Source organism: Erpetoichthys calabaricus, chromosome 9 (assembly GCF_900747795.2).
Source record: "Erpetoichthys calabaricus chromosome 9, fErpCal1.3, whole genome shotgun sequence".
Lineage (NCBI taxonomy): Eukaryota > Metazoa > Chordata > Cladistia > Polypteriformes > Polypteridae > Erpetoichthys > Erpetoichthys calabaricus.
Genome location: NC_041402.2, coordinates 36,328,326 through 36,351,796, shown reverse-complemented (window position 1 = coordinate 36,351,796; position 23,471 = coordinate 36,328,326). Strand labels below are relative to the sequence as shown.

The 23,471-nt window shown below is 38.5% G+C and overlaps 1 protein-coding gene across 1 annotated transcript in view; it reads right to left on the bottom strand.

The window, feature by feature from the left end:
• fto (FTO alpha-ketoglutarate dependent dioxygenase) overlaps positions 1-23,471 on the bottom strand; it is a 383,462-nt gene that overhangs the window by 163,638 nt on the left and 196,353 nt on the right. Inside the window, exon 8 of the mRNA XM_028809313.2 lies at positions 17,756-17,880. Within this exon, the coding sequence (XP_028665146.1) occupies positions 17,756-17,880 (125 nt within the window). The remainder of the gene's footprint in view (positions 1-17,755; positions 17,881-23,471) is intronic.

Here is a 23,471-nt window from a genome sequence, read left to right as displayed (position 1 = left end):
AGGGTTGCGCCAACTGGATGGGAACACATGGCATAATTGATGGCAAAACTGGGAAATGAAGGTAGCTAACAATATCATTACTACACACGTCACTCTAGTAAAAGTCAAGGCATCTGAGTGTTAATTACAACCCCCACCACACCCCCCACTCACTCCGATGTACGGCGTACAGCCAAGGCAGGGCCTGGCAGTGCTGGCAGACGGGCAGCACCTTCTACCTTTGCCAACAGGACTTGTGAATGAGAGTGTAAGTGCATGTGAAAGGCGGCACCAGTGCGTCCCCTACACAACATCTGTTGACAAGCCCGCTTGTTTAAGGAATTTGCTACTTTATAAACACACATGACTGCAGTCCCGCCCGACTTTCTTTCCTGAGGCTGACCTTATCCTTCACTTTACAACTAACTAAACCACCAGATAACTGCTGTTATTAGCCTTCCCATTACTAATAAAAGAGAAAGGCATTTCTGTTCCAAATTCTATTAGTTGTAATTCAGATCCTGCAGGGTTTTATGACCTGTATAATCTTTTTATGGCAAAACATACATCACTCGCTCCAAGAATGCAGCAGCATTGATGCCTTCACACTGTCAGTAGACTTTTACAGAGGAGTTAGATAAAAGTAACACCTGGTCTAATAAAAAAAATCAAATAAAAGAAAAAAGAAGCAAACCACTGGGAACGAACAAAAATTAAAGGGGCATTTTATTAAGAAAAATGCATTAAACAGCTGTGCTTAAAAATATGGAAATACAAACCGGCAGCATGAAGAGAAACAATTTAATAATATTACAGACACCCCCCGCAGCCCCCTCAGAATCGGAAATGATAGACTTCTGAAACATTTGTTAACTAAGGGCACCTATAGCAAATCATTATTACATTACAGTCATGCATATCATCACTCCTACACACAGAGACAAATTAAATCATAAATACAATGTGCCCAAGAAATTTAGCACTGACTGACTTTTTAAATCCTAATGTCTAAAATGGAGTAATCCAATAGAAGTCACACATTTAAAAGCCTCTCCATAATTTGTTTTTTTCAAAGGTGTGGCTTCTTGTAGCTCTAGACAAAGATGAAACAACAGAAAAATTTCAATGGCATATATGTAAGCAATTTGGGGCGCCTCTCTGCTCATTAGACAGTGGGACAGGCATGAGGGGGCCTTCATCCTGAGGCAGGTTTCAAACACTTCTATCAATCCTCATGTATCCTCCCCCTTTCTCCTTCTCTGTGTACACTAGTATAAAACCTTAATTAACAATGGACAACACTTATTGTGGCTCAATTGCAGGAAACTCAAATTATATTCACTACCTTGGCAAAGTCAGAATTGGCCAGGGCCCCATCTCTAGCGCTTTCTTTTTCCTGCCTTTACAGCAACTATTAAAAGTATTTATCCCCTTGGACATTTTCACATTTTTGTTATTAGCTAAAGAGTTCTCAATGTTAAAAGTTACAATAATTACTCAAAAATACCCACTAGAGAGGGAAACTGTCAATCCTGGCTATTCACACAAAAAGGGAAAATGAGGAATCTTAACAAATAAAAAGATTTATTGGTATGTAAAGCTCTGTGGCACATAAAATAAGGTCTGAAGAGCACAAAGGCACATAAGGCAACACCATCAAAACTGGCAATCCCAAAAGCAAACACAATCCCAGTAGAAAGTACATGTGGTGAAGTCAAAAACAGAGCAAAATAACACAAAAATCCAGAATATCACAAAAACATAACACTCAAATCTAAATAGACTCATTAATCCATTACTGCATTCACAATGAACCACAAGGGACTGTGGGTTTTCCTCAGCTTTTACAGGGCTGAGGGCAATCCCTTGATAGTGATGGGCAGGTGTCTAGGCCTCTCAGAAACATCTACAAAATACATGGCACATATGAAACGATACTTATATATAAAGAAGCTAAATGATCAACAATGTTAATATAAACAATGAACAATATAAAAATAAAAGAAATACATAAACCCTAGACAAGAAAGGAATTCTCACTGAAAAATAACAATTTTACTGTTAACTAACACCGAATCACAGTGGATTTCACTGAGCTTTTTTCATATTGATAAAAAAAGACTCTTTAATGTCAAAGTGAAAGCAGATATCTGCAAAATGGTCTAAATTAATTACAAATATTAAACACCGAATAATTGATCTCATTAAGTAAGCATTTAGGGCGGCACGGTGGCGCAGTGGGTAGCGCTGCTGCCTCGCAGTTGGGAGACCTGGGGACCTGGGTTCGCTTCCCGGGTCCTCCCTGCGTGGAGTTTGCATGTTCTCCCCGTGTCTGCGTGGGTTTCCTCCCACAGTCCAAAGACATGCTGGTTAGGTGGATTGGCGATTCTAAATTGGCCCTAGTGTGTGCTGGGTGTGTTTGTGTGTGTCCTGCAGTGGGTTGGCACCCTGCCTGGGATTGATTCTTGCCTTGTGCCCTGTGTTGGCTGGGATTGGCTCCAGCAGACCCCCGTGACCCTGTGTTCGGATTCAGCGGGTTGGAAAATGGATGGATGAAGTAAGTATTTACCCTTTTCAAGTCAGTGTTTAGAAGATGCAGCCATGACAGTCTTGAGTCTGTGTGCAAAAGTCTCTATCAGCTTTGCACATCTGCACTCTGCCATTTTTCCCCAATTTTTCTTTGCAGATCTGCTAGGGCTCTTTTAGTTGTCACATTGATCTGGAGTGACAATCTTTTACAAGTCCAGCTATAAATTTTCCACTGGACTAAGAGCTAGACTCTGACTTGGCCACTCCAGGACATTAACATTGTTGTTTTTAAGCCATTCCTTTGTACCTTTGGCTTTATGCTTGGTGTTATTATAACATAACTCTTTATCCCAGGACACAGGTTTCTTGCAGACTGCATCAAGTTTTCCTCCAGAATGCTCCTGTATTTTGCTGCGTTCATTTTACATTTCCCACTCTCAGGCCCCAACAACCTGATGCTGTGACCATCATGCTTCACAGTAGGGACAGTGTGTTTTTGATAATGTCCAGTGTTCAAACACTGCATTTAGTCTGATGACCAAAAAGCTCAATTTTGGTCACATCAGACCATAGAACCTCCTGTGAGCGGAGTTGAGAGTCTCCCATAATAAGCCTTTTGGCAAACGCTAGCGGAGATGTCATGTGTGTTTTTTTAACTGTGGCTTTCTCCTTGCTCCTCTCCCATAAAACTGTGACTTCTGAGGCACCCAGACACACGGGTCTTCATCCATCCATCCATTTTCCAACCCGCTGAATCAGAACACAGGGTCACAGGGGTCTGCTGGAGCTAATCCCAGCCAACACAGGGCACAAGGCAGGAACCAATCCCAGGCAGGGTGACGGGTCTTCATATTCTCTCTAATCTAAACCACTGTAGCCTGTAATTCCAACAGAGTTTTCTCAGGTCTCTAGGTGGTGCCCCTCACTTGTCTTCTTATTGCACAATCATTCGGTTTTTGTGGAAGGCCTACTCTAGGCAAATGTACAGCTGTGCTATACTCTTTCCATCTATTAATGGCTGATTTAACTGGGATATTCAGTAAATTTGATATTTTCTTGACTTTATCCTCTGACTTGTGTTTTTGATCACATTTTCACAGAGGTTTACTTACCTTGGCAGTGACATTCATGTTGCTGGTGACATTTCCTATGAAGTCAGTAGATGGATTGGGAGAGCATGGAGGGTCATGAGGTCACTGGAAAGGGGTGTGTGGTGCTTCCGATATCTATGCAAAAGGACAAAGGTCCAAGTCTTTAGAGTCCTGGTGCTTCGTGTCTTGCTATATGGTTGCGAGACATGGACACTATCCAGTGACCTGAGACAAAGACTGGATTCCTTTGGTACTGAGTCTCTCCGGAAAATCCTTGGGTACCATTGGTTTGACTTTGTGTCAAATGAGTGGTTGCACATGGAGTGCCGAATGAGGCACATTACCTGCATTGTGAGGGAGCGTCAGTTACGGCACTGCGGCCATAGGATCCTCATTGTTGGGTACCTGAGTGGCTAGACCAGGCCAAGGGGTCGCCAACGTAACACCTGGCTGCGGTAGATAGAGGGTCATTTCCGGAGGGTGGAACTGGACCACATGCCTAACTAACGGGACCCGAGCTGTTTCGTCATGTGGTGGGTGCGGCAACACACTGTACCAGTGCATGCTCCCCAACTTGACTTGACTTTTCACAGTCTTTCTATTAAGGCTTCGCACTATTAATTTGTTCACTCATAGCAATATGATGCTCATTACCGTGATCAGCAAATAACACAAGAAATGTTACACATAATCACTGTCTTAGGGGAAGCTGGTTGGCATCACTATGTTATAAGCAATTTATATTTGTCAATCAGGAAGTTTAAATGTTTGGTATCTCAGATCTTATCCCATCTCACATCCTATAATGCAATAATGGATCTGAATGTCAAAAGCAGGAATATATTAGCAGCATATAAAAGACTCAGGTAATACAGTGATCGCAGCCTTCTGGTCATCTTTATAAGAATTAAGGTGATGTAGCCCACCATTATAAACAACAATGACTATAAGAGACACTTGTCACCTTGTTTACAGACACTGACAAGCTTTCAAAAATTGCCTGGACTACTACTCGGTGTAACAGCAACTTTGTTCTCAAGTCTCTTTCAACTGTAACATTAAAATCAAAAACAAAGACTGATATGGGCTGTGGCTTTCCTGAACTGCTTTTATTTTTAATAAAATGTTATCTATTTCCAGAAGTATTCATTACAGTGGAAAAGTTCTAATAAAAACAAAATAACATTAACTGCTAATCGGAAAACAGTATAATCAGCACATTCAAAGTATAATCAATCCATAGAAAGAGTTAATATTCATTAATCTTAAAGAACACTACAAGCCCCATAACAAGGGTTAAACTAAGACATTGGCAGGAGCCCAGCAGACCTATTCATGATTCTAAAGAACCTCTGCACAGTTTCATGCAAAGAAAATTAGATTTTCTTTTGTTAGTTTTATGTAATATATCATTTTACTATTGAATCATGGAGTGTGTATTACAATTCTTCCAGATGAGTGGAATTAATTGATGTTTCAGCAATATAGCATAGGAAATCAGAGTTTATCACCCATTAGTGCAGCCCACTCTGACATTCTTACTTAAAATCCTTCTGTAAGAGGATCTTAAATGACTGATGGATAAGGAAATATCTTCACTCATAAAGGATGTCATTCAGGACAGTCCTAAAACATATTACCTAGCAAGGCCAGAGTAACATGACATCTTTCACAAATATAGTCAAATTCCTGAAATATTTTAGGTAACTTTAAGGTGAATACATACAGTATGTGCAATTTACAACTTTAAGATGAACTACAATTTGTTTTGCAGAAATTGGTGAAGATTGTTGTACTGTGCAGTAGCTTCCTGAAATTCATTAGGTTACAAAGTGCAATATTCTCTTCGCTTGTTGACAAGTATCTGTTATTGATAAATTTTTGCCTTACACTTACTTTTCTTCAGGAATTGTACTCATCAGTTTTTCATTTTCATAAAATATGGTATAATTTTTCTCTGTAAAGTGCCTTGTCAAGTTATTAATTGTCTAGCTGTGTTACCTGTCTAGGATGAGCTGAAATTTAAGCAATCAATGTACACCTCAAATTTATTATTTGATGCATGGGTTGTCCATTTGGTCTGGTATAATAATACATACCTGATGATCCCTTTTCCTCACGGTGCCCTTTTCCTCTTCAGATAGAGCTACCTGTTTTTGCCAGTTCCTGCTAGCATCGCTCTTTGAACTGACCACTTTTATAGTTTAAGTGTTGTGCTCTTGAAACTGCAGCTGTAGTCACTACTGCATTGGCCTGGTTTAGCGACTGTAGTTTAGTCATGTTTGGGCTTTGGTTTCCTGAGTTGTTCTTCGATTTATTGTTATTTTCACTCATCTATTGCCCAACATGCAAAGTCATCAGTCATTAGCATTACAGCTATAAACCTCGTTGAAATGCTATGAGTAGGTGCAAGAAAGTCTGTTGCTGCTACTGCTGGCATAAAACAACAGCCAATAGAATAGGCTGTTAAGACCAGTTTTTTACTTTATTTTTAGACCCTTATTTGGTGTTTTTATTATCATTTTTATTTTTTTACATTTCTTCAACATGCTTTGCCTATTTTTACATTTTTTGTCCTAACCATAGCAACTGGAAGAATACACAGATGCAAAGACAAGCACAGACGCTTGTCCTTTTATTAAGGTGGATTGATTAACACAGAAACTTGTTACAGGGAATTTACCACACATGTTACAAAGGTTTTCTTCACAGAGACAACTCAATGCACATGGAATAGGTTATCAAGTAGCGTGCTAGCAGGAACCTTCAGAATTCAACTTGATGCCATTTTGGACAAAGACTGTGTAGCTTTGCTGGGCTGCATGGTCTGTTCTTCTCAACATTGTTTTAATGTTGAAACTTATGGTTCAAGTTATTTATTAATGAAATTTTTTGTTAAAAACTACACTTTTGAATTAACTAAAACAGATACATGGTAAAAAAAATAACATAGAGCTACTGTCTTACAGCTCCGGAGTTCTAAGTTTGAACTAAGTGACCAGTCATTAGCAGAGTCTGCGGGGATTTCCCCCTTTTTCTCCCACTTCCTTAAAATGTGTGTTAAGATAGTTGTCAAGTGTAAACTGGCCCTGTGGGTGTGTGCATAAGTGTACCCTACAGTGGGCTGTTGACCAATCCATAGTTCACTCTTGCTTGTGTACCATGTTTCTGGGATATGAACCAGTGCCTCCACCCTGAATAATATTAGAATACTTTGATAATGAATTAATATAAATATAAGGTTTAAACAAACTAATCTGTATTAAAAAGTATAGTTCCAGTTTTAAATCCAAAATAAGTTAAATGAAAACGTACTACATGTTCACTACTACTACATTCATAAATATGACAGAGGCCTGCTCTTTGATCTGTCCCGAAAGTGGGACTCAACTAAAAGAAAACCATTAACGATTTGAAGGGAGTGTGTGGCAGCAGACACAGTCTGGTGAGCTTATGTCTCATAGCTAGAAAGAATGACATTTTATTGATTTAATTCTTTGTATTGTTGAAAAGCCTTTTATACACAATGCTGTACAGGTGAAATTAAGTAAGCACACTAATCAGTAAAAGCAACAACAGACCCAAGTCAAAAGCTATAGACACTTGAAATGTCTATTTCAAGGAGGGGGATTTGTGGGGAGATGAATATATTTCCAAATTCAAAGAAGACTCAGCAAAAACAAGTATTTTCAAGAGGAAAAAAGTCAAATAAACAACAAACATAAGCACAAATTGAGAAACGGTTTGGTTTACAGTTGCGCATTATTCTATATCTGTCAAAGTAACTAGGCCTGAGGTCTGCTGTTAATGGAATTACTTTGTACATAATGATATGGACAGCTCCCATTGATTTTTATTTTTAAGCACCACAGAGGTTGTCATTGGAAGCCATATGGTCTACTAGCTATTAGGTTAAACTTCAGACTGCAAGATGAGAGCTTCAAATTCCAATTTAAAATGCTCAACATGGCACTTGACCTGTGTGTACAATGATTGTAAAAATATGTATCTCCTTATTTCAACTGATTAAAAACACTTTAAAAAATAAATATTGATAGCTGTGATTTGTTTTGGTAGTCAAAACATTTTGCTTATATTTTAAACTTGGAGCAAACCTGCAAATTGTTTTTAGACTTTTTATTTATAGCAATGCTTTGGGGAGACAGAAATGCAACTACAGCTATGACAGAACAATGCATATTCTACAAATTACTTGAATAACTTTTAAATAAGATGAATATAGTTGATTTGGACATATGTGAGTATTGTGCTCTTTTACAATTTATGCTTCAGGACACTTTATATATTCAAAAGGGAGCAAATGTTTCTATGAATGCATTCCCCTCCTGATGTGAGTTCTGATCACCTTTATCATTTTTCAGTCAAAGATGCTTTAATAGAAAAGGAACAGTGACACAGAGGGAGGTAAAGAGTGGCGTTTACAAGTGTGCATGTGTGGGAAGACATCCAATGGGAGATAGAAAGGAGTTGCTTTGTGTGTACAGTGGGTCACAGAAATTATAAGTTTGGCTATCTTATTGTGCACTGTTGTTAGTCACTTGTCATGCGTTACCATGCACTTGTTTGTTTAATTGTTGTATAGTAAAATCATCTTTGGTACCAAGGTTTCAGTTGTTTCTTTCCAAGTATGGGATTCACGAAAGAGCATATTTGAACGTTCACAGTACACACAGAGAACAACAACAACACCTCAAAGAGATATATTGAGAAACAAAATAACAACATTCACAGGTCTACTTAAAGTGTCACAGTATCACCTCTAGTATCTTTAGAGATGTAGGAGAAAACCTCTAATCAGACACGGGCAAACCATGCCGACTTCACAGAGGCAAAGTCTGTGTATGAAATTCAACCCGTGGAAGCTGGATCTGTGAAGCAGTAGTGCTATCGAACTATACCACAGAAACAGAACAGATTAAAATTAAGGTTATCTGAAAAATGCAGAACCAACTGCATTATTTCGCACAAGTGCATGTGAGCTATTACTGAAAGAAAACATAATGCTAAATTAAGAATAATAGCATTTTTTCTAACATTTAAAAATTGCATATTTTTTTACAGACAGTTGGGGGTATAAAACAGCTCCACTGATTAAAAGGAACATCAAAGCCATATCATATTATCTGATACACATCAAGGACTAGACTTAACCCTGGAGACATATGACCAAGTGTCATCGTCCCATGAAAACGTGTTTGTGGTTAAGTCATTAAAATTGAAACCACAAAGTTGATAGAAATTGAACCAAAAACATTATATATGTGAACAGCTGTAATGGCACCTTGGGGTGGGGTTCACTATATAAATGATGGTTGCTTAAAGGGTTTGTAGGCTTTTTCTGAACTTACATAGTTTGGGCTTAAATTTTTACTCACCTAACAGATGCTATTGCTTTCTCCATAGATTCTCACCCAGATGACTGCCTTTCATGTGTTAACCAAGCTTCAGTGTTCAGTCTAACGTGGTTACACTGGGTACATTGTTAGTTAAGGCCCTGTCACACTACATGATAGGCTTCATTTACATAATCTTAGAGAGCTGGGGGCAGTTAGGGACAGTCACGGTGCACTCTTGTAACATCGATTTATGTATTTTGACATTGCCAAGGACCGAGTCCGACCAGACTGCAACTTGCTGTAACAAAATCAAACAAGTCGTAGGAGTGGGTGATCTGCTGACAGAATACAAAGGCCTATCTAGAACTTTGCTGTAGGTTGTATATTGAAGAGTTTTTTTTTTTAAACAATTTTAAGAATTTGTTGGTCCCCTCTCATATTAATCTGTCTTTGTTGATTCTTTTAGATAGATAGATAGATAGATAGATAGATAGATAGATAGATAGATAGATAGATAGATAGATAGATAGATAGATAGATAGATAGATAGATACTTTATTAATCCCAATGGGAAATTCACATATAATTTTAATACTTCAATGTAAAAAAACATTTGTTTCACAATTTTGTAACACCTATTTCTTTTTTATGTTTAATTGACTGGCTTTGAGATATGTTTTTTTTTTGCCTTTTTGATGCTTAATTGATGTTTTCACTGTGACTTATTGCACTTTAAAATAACTATGATATTTTTCTGTGATAAGTGTATGTAACATAGTAACTTCTTTTACATGTATATAAAAGTAAGGATAGTATATACGAGAAAGTAAAGACACAAATACTAAGATTACTGCCTCTTTCAATGTATATGCATTATTAATTGCTACATACTTTAATGTTCTATATAAGATATAAGGTTACTTCATAGGTCTGCTCAGTGTTTACTATTCAACAATATATATGTGGTGATAGTATATACAGTATAATTTAGTAGTAGTTAGTGGTCTATCTTTTATACTGTCATTTGAAGCCTGTTTGGTTTTTAGATAAAAAGGCAATATGTCAGTAAGCACATCAGTACATCTGGGGAGTTTTGCTGGACCCCCAAAGTGACACATATCACAGTCTCTCTCTAAAGTCTCTTGAGCCATTAGGCCACATAAGCAAATGGGTATCCTTTTTACTTCTCCAAAACTCACCTAACCAGCATTCAGTCTTCAAACAAATGTTTAACTTCAAAGAAATGAATTTGCGTTCCTTTATTACATAACATAGTTCTAAGGAAGGCACAGAAGAGTGATGACTTTACTTTGTGTTACCTCCCACCTCAAGCTGCTAAAACAGGCAGCTGAGATATTCTAGGAATCAACCTCTAGTACTTTATGAAGGCATTCAAGATGCAAAAATATTTCCATGCTGTGATGATTCAATACAAAGGCAAAGCAACCCGATACTGAACACAGATTTCATAATCCTTGAAAACAAAAAATGTTTGAAGCAGACAAACCGTGAACATTTTTAATCTTTACTTACTGCTCGTTAGAGTACATTACCCCCCACTGGTATCATTGTCTATTTTGGAGAAATACTCTCTGGAAAATGTGGGAAAAAAACAGTGCAGAGGGCCAGATGGGCGCCTTCACACTCCATTTATCAAACCCAATACACTCAGCCTCCCTCTGCCTACTCCCCTTCCGCCTGCACTTCTGTAGTAAACCCCCATGTAATTTGGTAATAATTTTCATTATCATATAATGACCTTACAAAGCCTACAGCAGTTTGCAAGGCCAGTACAAAATTCACAGATGTTCTTCTTAGTGTTTGCTTACTGACTGAGGTAATGCACATATTTTATCGGCCAAGTTATGCCCTTTGCTTTGAAAAGGTCAGTGTGGGGTCATTGTAAGAGGCTGAGAACAACAGTTACAATAATCTGTTAGACATTGTCATGACACTAAAACAAACTGAATCCATCGGTAAAATCGGATATTTTTTGTTAAATACCTTAAAAATCTAATTTCAGGTTTTTCTCTCAACTCTAACAATTAAATAATAAATTAAATAAAAATAAATACTGTGATAATGCTTTGGGGCCTCAAAGGTAGGTAATTTTTTAAAAACGGACCTAACCAATGCAGCAAATTCATTTGAAAAAGTGTCCCACATTGCAATGGCTTGTCATGATTTATTAAATCACTGGCATCAGGATGCAAATGACTTTGTAGTAGGCTCAGACTGTGCAGATTTATATAATAAGTAATAAATTAACAACATTCCATAAAAACACAATGTGCATTTCAGCAGGGGAAATACCAAATCTCAGCACTGCTTTGGATAACCAGGACAGCTGGACACAAATCAGCTCAGTGACCATAAATGAGTGACCCTTGCTTTTAAAAAGGATCACGTGAAGGCTTAGGCTAAATTCACACTTCTGCATTTGACTGTGTGATTTCCATATCCATATAACAAGCAATCCACAGCACAACCAGTAAAATTAATTACATTCTGGAACTTCAGTTCTGCCAAGATTCCCAGTGGTTCAAGAGTTATGGTGTAAGAGACAGAATATTCAAACCACTACGAAGGGGCATAATGCATTTTTAAAAAATGTCACAAGCTGCATATTTTCTTTGCGTAGACAACATCATACATTTCTGTGTTCCTTTTCTGTTGGAAAATTCACAACACAGGAAGCCTGACCCTTGTTTCCTGAAGATAAGACTGAGCACATGCACAGTCCAAGCGCTGCGGAGGAATGTACCCAATATCTTCTCTGAGAAATCTTTACATTTTGATTTGTTTAGAAGACTTGTTTATTCAAAGTGGCTTACAAGAGTGGTCAATATAATCAATTAAACATCTGTCTGGGTGACAGTTTATGAACAAGGTTACAAAACTGTTCATCACCATTGAAGAGCTTTAAACCAAACAGCTTACAAAACTAGTTAATATTACAATAACCTATCAAAGCCATTTATCAAGTAGACAGAAATTTGCAGAACAAGAGAGTCTTCAAACACATTGCATAAGTGAGAAGTTCAAATGTAGGTTGGCAGTTCATACCACCACTTAGGAGATGCACATGAGAACAGTCTGGATTACAGAAGTAGTATCACCAGATGCCATTCATCAGAAGCTGAGGATGACCCATTCATCACTCTGTAGGTTGTATCAAGGATTTGAACTTAATTGGTGCTTCTACTGTGAGCCACAGTGATCACCAGGTAGTGATCTAAAAAGTGGAATGACACGTGTCCACCTTGGCTGTTTAAACACCAGGGGCCTCATGTATAACGGTGTGCGTAGAACTCACACTATAACATGGTGTAAGCACAAAAGCGGGAATGTGCGTACGCACAGAAAAATCCAGATGCAGGAATCTGTACGTACGCAAACTTTCACGTTCTTCCACTACATAAATCCCGATCAGCGTGAAAAGTAACGCACGTGCATGCGCCTTCTGTCCCGCCCCAACTCCTCCCAGAATTACGCCTCTTTGAATATGCAAATCGATATAAATAGCCTTCTGTGAAAAGACAATGGGAAAAGCACGGGAGAAAATATAAGAAATTCAGCGAATACCAAGTGGAGGCAAAGGAAAAACGTACTATTTGTTGGTTTAAACAGTGGTATAATCAACAAAAGGAAGTTGATCGAGTGACAGAGTGTCGGAGAAACTCGAAGGCTCAAGTTCACAAAGTCGCACAGTGCCGGAAATAAAAAAGAAATCACATATCAATGTCGCCGTGAAGAGTCAAGTCGTAGCCCACCGTCTCAGTGTCATGTGAAAGCTTATTAGGGTACAGACAAAAAAAAAAAAGGCACACAGTGGGGAAAAAAGCACGAAATGTCAACTTTAATCTTGAAATTTCCACTTTAATCACGTAGTTTATTTTGCCATTAAAGTAGAACATCATAAACTTCATTTTAAAATCGTTTAATTTACTAGTTTCTCAAATCCCATTGTAACTAAAGTGGCATATTAAATGCTTTGTTCTGTATTTGATCTTCTATGTGCTCTATGTGTGTGAATCACTACCTGCTTTTTAAACGGGCTTTCTCTTTCTCCGACAGGACACATAATCCATTACATTCGTGAAATTACAGCTCTCTGAATAATTAAAATACTGAGATGTATACGTGATATCTTTTTCATGATGATAGGAATGAAAGCATGTTATTAAACATGGGAACACGGTGGCGCAGTGCTTGTTCATATCTCACGCAAGAGGCTTGCTGCGCCATGCGCGACCTTCAATGAAATAATTTATCACAGCAGTACTGTACTGTCTCTTTCAAACGTACTAACCTCCAATTCCTGTCCTTACTTTTCTTTCTCCAAAAACCCAATCGCCACACAATCAGCTATGTAATAGACATGAAGCCATCTGTAAGCTTAGAACGCCGATTCTTCAAAACATTTAAGGAACATTGAAATATCTTCGTAGTACGTGTTTAATTATTATATCCGTCTATCTTTCCAGTGTTGCGTCATCACCAGCAAGAATACAATGCAATGCAGGAACAATTACTGAACTAGGTAGCGCTGCGGCACTGTGTCAATACAAAACAATACAGATTATTTAAATGAAGTTAAAGTTTTATCTGTATAATATAATCAACATATTTAGCTGCATTTCATCTTAAAAATGAACACCGTCATCATATGTAAATACGCGCTTTATAAAGTGGCGCAGGTTGTGCAATATTATAACTGTATCCCAAGTTTACAGTGAGGTGATTGTACTTATAAGTACAAACAGTTCTACAAGGAGCACTTGATGTACTGATTTAGTGCGTTTATAGTTCTTGGGATGAAACTGTTTCTAAACCGCGAAGTCCATACAGGGAAGTCTCTAAAGCGTTTTGCTGTGGCTCAGGCAGCATCTGCTTCATGCTGTGTACCGATAATTCTCTTTCCGATCAGCTGCTGCTGTGATTCCCCACTCAGATACAGTGATATAAATACTCCGAGTGGTGCAGTGAGAGTAATATGGAAAAAGATGATCTGCTGTGGCAACCCTTAACGGGAGCAGCTGAAAGAAGAAGAAGATGCAGTGAGAGTAACAACGCTAAAGCAGTTATGGTATTTGGAATATTGTTATGGCTATTCCCTGGACCATTATATTGCTACAGGTTAATTACAATCAGATGCATTATACTAATAAACAATATGCATTTAATTTCAGTGTATTTATAAAGCCACGCCAGGAATGTGGATCTAAGAAAGAAAGGGTGATCACACAGGAACAGTAGCACTGCTTTGACGCTGGGTGCTGCCAGTCTGCAAAACCGGGCGGATAAATTGCGTACGCCAAGGTATGAGTTACCGTGGAAATGTGCGTGGCTTTACGGCAAGTTTAGGTTTTATACATCGCGATTTGAGCGTGGAAACGTTCGTACGCAACATTTCTGTGCGTACACACCGTTTATACATGAGGCCCCAGATGTGCTTCTGCATTTTGATTCATTTGCAGCGTCTTGGTGACACATGCTGGTACTCCAGCCAAAAGAGAGTTGCAGTAGTCCAGATGTAAATATGCCAAAGCCTGGACCATACTCCATCACATATGGTCTAATCTTGCTGATGTTGTAGAGTAAATCTGCAAGATCAACATTGAGTTGCAACATGGACAGTGAAGGATTGCTGGTCATCACTCACCACCCAAAGATGCATACTGACTTGGGGGTGTATAAGCGATGATAAGCTATGATGAACAGTGATAAGCTGGGATAACGAAAAGGTCGGTCTTTGACAGGCTGAGCTGAAAATGGTGCTCAATCATCCAGGTTGCAATCTTTAGAAATGCAATCACCCTTTTTGCCATCATAAATGGCAAAGCAGGCATCGTACCACCAGAACACCACAACACACACCTCAGCAAGCTCCGTGCAAATTACAGGGAGTGACTGGCACCCTGCCCGGGGTTTGTTTCCTGCCTTGTGCCCTGTGTTGGCTGGAATTGGATCCAGCAGACCCCCGTGACCCTGTAGTTAGCATATAGCGGGTTGGATAATGGATGGATGGATGGATAGATGACAGGGAGTGACTTCAGTGATCTTTTTCATTAGAGGACTTTATTTAACACAAAATAAAAAGCAGAGGCAGGCAGAATTAAACATGAAAACACACAAACCTGTCTGTGTCAAACTGTAACAGACACATGGTAAAAGGCAAATGCATTTAGGTGTGCTTCTGCATAGGTATGGGTTTGAATCAGACATTAGTCAAAACGCTGGAAAAAATTAGGTGGAAAAACTTGTATAGACAGGCAGTGAAGATGAAGACAGAAGAAGAGAAATAACCAATATGTTAAAGATAATTTCAGGCTGGCCAGACAACCTCTCTTCATTACATTGACGTCCTGAAAATCCAAACATCTCTAAAAAACTAGCATACTCACTTTAAATATGTATCTCATTGATACACCCACCATTTGTAAGTGTTATTTCACTGCTAATCTCAAATACACTCTCAGCTCCTTAGGTATCACTGGTACATTTCTTCACAAGCTCTAGGATTGTTCAAAGACTGTCTGCTTAGTGGTTTTCTGTTTGTGACTCTCTATCTTCAATTCTCTCTCCATTGATATTTCTTTCTTGCTTTCTATAAGACACTGCTGTTTTATGTAATGGATTTGTTTAAAAAAAATTTCAAATTTTATGGTATGCTTTTCAGTTTTTTTCCTTAATCATTATGGTTTTTGAATAGCCCAGATTATAAACGTGAGGTTAGTTTATTGTTTAAAAATGTATTTAAATAGTGAAATTATTTTTTTATGCTTCTCAATGTTATTTTGTTTTTCACACCATTTTGTGCCTTCATTGCAGTGCTGTAGTGTGCAGTTAGGGGGCATGGATTCAGACATTACAGCCTGTGGCTCACTGAGGGCAACACTTTAAAAGTCGCTGCAATTCACTTCCTGGAATTTGAAATTATGGAATATATGCCTTCAAAACTTAATGTGTGATTAATATTGGTTAATTCTCCTGGTACAAAATGTGCTGACTCACAAGAGACAATAAAAGAAAAAATGAAACTGACCAGGAGAATCATAATCAGTGAATGGGCAAAAGGTCAAAACCAGGCGTCAATGTGACCGAGCATTACAACCAAAATTCCAAACAAAAACTGGAGTCAAAGAACAAGAGCATAGATTCAGTAACTGAGAACAGAAAAATGTGTTTTTCCTTCAAACTCAAATACCTTGCCACTACTGAGGATATTGCAGTGTATTCTGGGAAATGCTGCCATGTAAAAAGCAAACACAAAAGACTCACAAATAGCACAGTGCATCATGAAACAAAATAACATTGTGGCAAAACATAAGCAAAACATATGATACAGCATTTATGACCAAATATTCAAAATCTTTGCACACAAAAAACATAGATGGATTGCCAGGAATATAATCAGAGCAGACATAATAAATTTTAAAAAATTGGAAATGATAAGATAACAAATGATAACACTTTAAGTTTGTTTTTTGACTTTAATTTAGGATTTTGTCTCGAGTTGTCGACAGCGTGTTTTGACTTTCTAAGTTTTGACCCCTGTCTGTCTTCTGTTGACTACATTTCACATTCTGGGCCCTTACAATTTAAAAACCTGCCATTTTCATCTACAGCAGTTACACTGATCTTCTTTCCTTTCTGTCCTGTAGAGTATATTCTCCCCAGGAATGAATGCCACCAGAAAATCCTTGGATTGTTGTCTTTTTCTTCAACCTGGTTCTGCTTGGACTTTCACTGGTTTGCATCAAAGAATCACCTTGGCTCTAATATCGAGAAGTGGTAGTCCACAGTTTGACTGGTCTGAAGCGAGATTTTAACTTTTTAACTATCCCTTTTCAATATGCACGTTTTTCTTCTGGTATTGCAGCATGTGTCATGAATTTTTCAATCTTTGAAACTGGATCCTCTTAGGATCTCATTTTACTAGGCCTGGTTGGAAAGGAATTTTTATTTCCATTTTCTGTTCTTTTCAGTTGACTAAAAAATTGTTTCTTATTCTTCTTGTTCCTGTTTTTTCTTCAGTTTGCATAAACCTCCCTTGACAAAAAATAACTAAATAATGAAAATGACAAATTAAGGCCTACTCGATGGTGGTCTAGCCAGGATATACCTAAAGTTAAAAGACAAAAAGCAAACTGAACATGCTCAAGTCAGAAATTCATCTCCAAATGGTTTGCTTTTTCTGATTATCTGTGTTTTGTCCAGTGTCTCTGCCTTTCCAGCTTCTGATGAAGCTATTCATGGCATTAAAAGGTCAAACCCATTTGCTATACACACGAAAAGTTGAAGTATCTTTGTTTAACTATGCAGGATAATAAAAGAGCATAACAAATGAAAAAGAGACTTCACTCAAAGTAGCTTTATCTATCAAAAGTAATGGGGACTGTTGGAATAATGCTTGTCACTTGACCGGGGTCGGGATCTGCAAAGAGTAATTAAGTATTACCTACAGGCTATACCTGTCTGAAGGCCGCTGACAGAGCTCATTTTGCCAAACCATCTGTTATCACCACAGAACAAAACAGAAATGAGCAAAAAGAGTCAAATGACGTATTGCTATGGAAAACAAGAAAAAGAATTGTGTTGAACCTTTGAAAAACTAAGCCAAGAGTAAACAAATAAACAGAGATATTTCACTCTTGTAGTCCAAAAAACTCAACACTGTCAAAAGTTGCCATTTAATAGCACTCAGTTTTTTTTTAATTCAGCAATTGTACCAAACCATTCCCACCTACACCAAACCATTCCAAGGTCCTGAACTCTTGATACTGGCATACTGACCGGTTTTTCCAGTGCTGACGGAGCTCTTGTCGCTCTGTAAGAATTGGAAGAAGACTTCCTATGGCATCTCGCCTTTTCTCTGAAGACCATCTGTCATCCTCCACAGCTTTAAGCATGAGCAGAGTCTAAAGCAAGAAGCAACAACATAGCAGCATCATAAATAAAATACTCATTGCAGAATGGAACAGTAAATCGATACTTTATTTAATACTACTAAGGCATTAACAAATCAATGACAATAAAGTAGTTTAGACAAGAGCAAAAAGTTGGTGCATAAGAGAGCACAATAAGAAAACCCAGTCTCAACATGGCACTTAACTGAAAGAGCTATAGATCTGTATTACAGATGTGGCTGCCCAGGATAACATAAAAGTGTAGGGATTACCCTTGAAAGTCAAACACTGAGGGGTATAAAAACAAACAGGGAGTCTGAACAGTTGTGCTGTTTTGTACAGCTAAATATACTTCTAACATCTTTTATAACAAAGTTATTTTCAGCTATACTAAGTACTAAATTTAATCATCAAAGATATACAGTATGCCTCAGAGCTCAGCTTTGGTCTAGACTATTAATAGTTTCACAAAAACTGTTTAGTAAATTAAAAAAGAGCAATATTAGCGTACAAGAAGGGGCAGCTGTTAATGCTTCTACTTAACAGATGAATCACTTTGGTTTCAAGTCCCATGATCAGTCCTCATCTGTGTGGAGTTTGCACCTTTTCAATTTGGGATTTACAGTTTTTCCATCACGTCCCAAAGATGTACTGTATGTGTTGCAAATATTAGGTTAACGGCTGATTATAAATTGGTCCAGTGTGAATGGGTCTTGAGATGGACTCACACCCTGTTCATGACTATTTCCTGCTTTGCGGACAATGCAAACATGGCAAGGTCTGGTTCCCCGTCACACCTGAACTGGATTAAGCTGGTTTTAAATTGTGATGTTGCACATTGGTGGAATGCTGGTAAGTGCCCAGGTTCCTGAACTTTATTCCTAGTTCTGTCAATGCGTGTGTGGTTTTTGAATATCCTCCCCGCTTGTTATAATCTTTTGTTTCTCTTCACTTACTTCTGATTTTCTTCCAAGAATGTACAAATGTTAAATTACTTGAAGCACTTGTTAACTTTTGGAATTTTGCATCATGGATATTTTTCAATAGTTTGCATTACATTAACCAAGTGATATGGTGGCATAGTGCTGCTGCCTCACAGCTCAAGGACACTAGGTTTGAATTCTGACCCAGGCATTGACTCTATGAAGTTTAGAAATGTTCTCCTTTTTGTTTTTGTGCTGGGTATAGTGGTTTTTCCCCTATGCATGTGTTAGGCTTATGGGTGGCAATAAAACTTTATGAGGGAGTGTGCCCTGTAGTCCACTAGTGTACTATATAAGCTTGGCACCTGCCCTATGCTTGAGTCTGCCAGGATAGACTCTAAGGCATAAAACCCGATAAATCAGATTGAATAGATGCAGAAAAAATAATACATTCCTGATATTTTTTTGTCCTTGTGACAGTCATGGTCGACTCCACGCTACCTGTTCCTCCTGGTAGCCTCTTGATCCCGGATTGCGGATAGTGGTAACTGAGATGAGCCGGGCAAATGAGGACACACATATCCAGCCATTGGGTAGGTGCAAACAGTGAATTAGTGCTTTTATTAAAAACCATGAAATCCAAAAATAAACAGTGTCTAGAACAGTACCGTGTAATCTTCAATAAACAAATAATCCTTAAAACTCAAAGTGATTGTGGAGGTTAAAAATCCCAAATAAATAAACGATCCATAAAAACAAGGTTAAAATCCAAAGTCAGGAAGCTGTCCATTAAAATGTAAGAGCGCTGATGCATCCCTTTAAAACCGACAGCTACCCAGCTTACCCTGTTTGGTCTTACAGCACAGAGAGATGTCAACTAACAGGCACAGAGAAACTTCTGACCCACTCATGTCCCCTCCGCCCATCCCATGGCATTCCATGGGGTGCTGCCGAGCCACCACACTTTCAGACTCCCACTGCCATTCCTAGCCATGTGGAGGAGTCCCTCTAGAGTAATCTTGTTGCTAGCAGGAGCAACTCTCAGTCTCCTCAACCATGGGACACATGCTCGTCTCTTGGGGTTCATATTCACGTATGCCTGCTTCCTCCTATCTTGCGCCCGCTCTCGCTCACTTAGCTCCTGCCCTTCTTTCCTGTCCATTACCCTAAACTTTCATTTCTTTCTGTCTCTTCATTTTCCCCCTTCTCTGTCTCGTGCAGGCTCCTTTATCCTGCCTATTTAACTGGGTACCAGTGCAACACGCAGCTTCATTCGTGGCACAACTGGGGCACCTGACTGATCCGCCCTTCTGCACACGTGTAAGCGGCATGACCAGCCAAGTACCCCAATTAACCACTGAGTGAGACTCACTCACACACATTTCATCTGATTCAGAGCCTGCATGCAATCTGAAACATGACTATTCATTTAACATTCTCCCAACACTACGCACCATTCATCATAGTCTTTTATGCTAAAAATGAGATTGAAAAATCTGCTAAATCAGTCTCTAGTAAATATCTACAGATACTATCTGTTTAACTCTGGGGTGGTATAGTAACACAATAATTAGCACTTCTGCATCATAGATCCAAAGTCCTAGCATTAAACTCTGTGTCCGGTTGTTGTCTGTATGTACTGTAGTTTACATGTTCTCCCCATCTCAATTTACGGTTTCCTCCAGGTGCACCAGATTTCCTCCCACAGATTGTACACTGGTCATGTCCAAATAATGAATGGTTCCACTCCCAGGTCTATTGCAATTCTTTCTATGGGAAGAACAATTTATTTTTTGTATAGCCCAAAATCACACAAGAAGTGTCGCAAAGGGCTTTAACAAGCACTGCACCCCACCAGCCCTGATTCCCTAATAAGACAAGGGGAGGAAAAAAAAAACCTTGTAAGGAAAAAATGGAAGAAATCTTGTATCAATACAATACTCTGAACAGAACACAAGGAATTCTCTTAACAGACCTAGATGGCCAATCTATCACTGGCACCTCATGGCAGAGCCCAGGTCTCTAGAACCCCAAATCAGATTAAATGGACATGAGAAGGTCATGTTATACCAATGGGAGTCAATACACCTGCCATTAAAATAAGACAACAGCTGCTCCTTGGAAGTTTTCATATTTAATTCTTATACAACACTGAATCTCACTGGATTTAAACTGGCATTTTTGACACTGATCAAGAGAAAAAGACACTTCAAGGGCAAAAAAAAAATCCACAATAAGGTTCAAACTAATTATAAATATAAAACACATAACAATTATCACACAAGTATTCACTCTGATTAAGTCAGTATTTAGTAGATGCACCTTTGGCAGCCATGACAGCCTTGAGTCTGTGTGCTCTGGTCTTTATCAGCTTTTCATATCTGAGCACTGAAATTTGTCCCCATTCCTCTATGCAAATTTACTCAGACTCTATCAGTTGTCACATTGGTTGTGAGTGAACAGCCTTTTTCAAGTTTGACCACAAATTCTTAATTAAATTGGGATCTGGACTCTCGGCCACTCCAGGACATTAACATTTTTGTTTTTAAGCCATTCCTGCATAGCTTTGGCTCCATGCTTGTGGTCATTGTTTTGCTAGAAAAACAAATTCTCTCAAGGCACTGATTTCTTACAGACAGCATCAGATTTTCCTCCAAGATTTTTCTGTATTTTGTTGTATTCATTATCTACCTTCACAAGTTTTCCAGGGAGTGCTGCAGAAAAGCATCCTCACAACTGGCTGACACAACCATGTATCACAATGGAAATGGTGAGTTCTTGATAACGTGTAGTGTTTAATCATGGTGTTTGGTCTGATGGCTAAAAAGCTCAATTTTGGTCTCATTAGATTACAGAACATTTTTCCAGATGACTTCAAACTCTCTCATGTGCCTTCTGCCAAGATGCCCTGTATGTTTTTTCCTCTGTCCAATAAAGCTGTGACTGGTCAAGCAACCAGACACAGTTATTGTTTGCATATTTTGTCCAGTCACAGCCACTCTAACATGTAATTCTTTCAGACTTATTGAATGGTAGCCCTCACTTGTCTACCATATACAAATATACTATACCTTGATGGAATTGTTTAATATGATAATGGACAAAGACCATAAGCAGGCTTGACACTGTTGGGCCTAGTTAAAACAAACCGTGTAGATGCAAAAAATCCAAAATGTCTGAATGCTAATAAGGAAAAATCACTTACCAGCCTTACTAATCCCTGTGGTAAGAATAGGTGCACAGCGCTGTTGTTCATTTATGAAGAGGCGACAGGGCTATTAAACATATTTGGATTCTGATACAAGTTTACTAATATCTCAGGAGTTACTTGGGATAAAGTCAAAGCTTGAAATGGTGCTGACAGAGGAAATAGCTGAACCAAACATACAAAAAAACATGCAAATACATTTCCTAAGATTAGGCCTTTAACAAGATTTTTTTCTAATGCCGCTTGAGAAGATCAGATTAGTTGAAAGATTTTGAAAAACATCCGTTCATAAAGTCTGCCTAAAAGCTACAAATGCCAACTTAGGCTACCATGGTCAGCACAGGTTAGAGTTGTCAATAATCAACATATAGCCTGGAACTGGAGCTAGGATTAGTCAATAAAGGTGAACATTTCTGTCAAGTCATGGATGACCTGAAAAAGTGCAGATATGTCTGTCAGTACATTCCACACACATCATATACAAGTCATTTCCACATCATTTTACATTAGGTTTCCTGTTGAAATCAAGAATGACCTAAGCCATGTTTATCTGCCCAATTGAGAGCTGTCTCATTCGTCCTGGGCAATGAACCGGTTCTCTGTCAGGTCAAAGGTTCAGTCAATGTACAATTCTCTATCAGTCCAGCAAACTGGTGAGAGGAAAAACATTTCTCTTTAAAGTCAGCCTCACATGACTAATGATTCTTTGAACCAAGCCATGAATCCATCATCACAATGACCTCCAAGCAACTCAGTTGCCGATCCCCTTTCCTCCTGATCGACAATGATTGGTTTAATAAGCATCTTTTTTCCCATTTTTACTTCTTGTTGAGTGAAACTTATAAACTGCCCTTCCACTGATCTCTCACTCTGCCCCCACTTTACAAGCCTCACCCTTTGACTCCAAGTGGCAGATCACCAGAACAAACAAATGATCTGAAAAATACTTTGGACAGCCTTATCTCAGTCCTCCGTTAGTGCTGGCCTTTGAAGGTGCTAGTGTTTACAGATGGCTGACAGTTCCTCTCCTGAGCTTCCTGAAAGGGCCAAGAGAAAGAGTTCTTGTGACCTCAAGCCTGAAGTCATGAGAGAGAAAATGCAGGCACATGCAAGCCCATGGATGTATATTTTTACAAGAAAATGCATTCACTTTTCAGTCTCTTAAAAAGCTAAAAAAAAGCAATAAAGCCAACATGGCTTGGAATGAGTGAACAGCACCACATTCACATTTGACATCACTATGCCAGAACAAATAAATCAGCAACACTAAAAACACAATTATCACATCCTACGGAGACAATGGGATAATGCAGACAAACCAGATGTAGACTGTACCACACTGTAAGAAAAAAAAGTTTAATCTTTGCATCTAAAGCTGTACAAATAATGTAAGCATGTACAGGCTGGAAGAAGATGTAAACTCCTTACCAGTAGGAAAGTAGATTTGTTTGTCAGCCAAGCACGTCTTGATC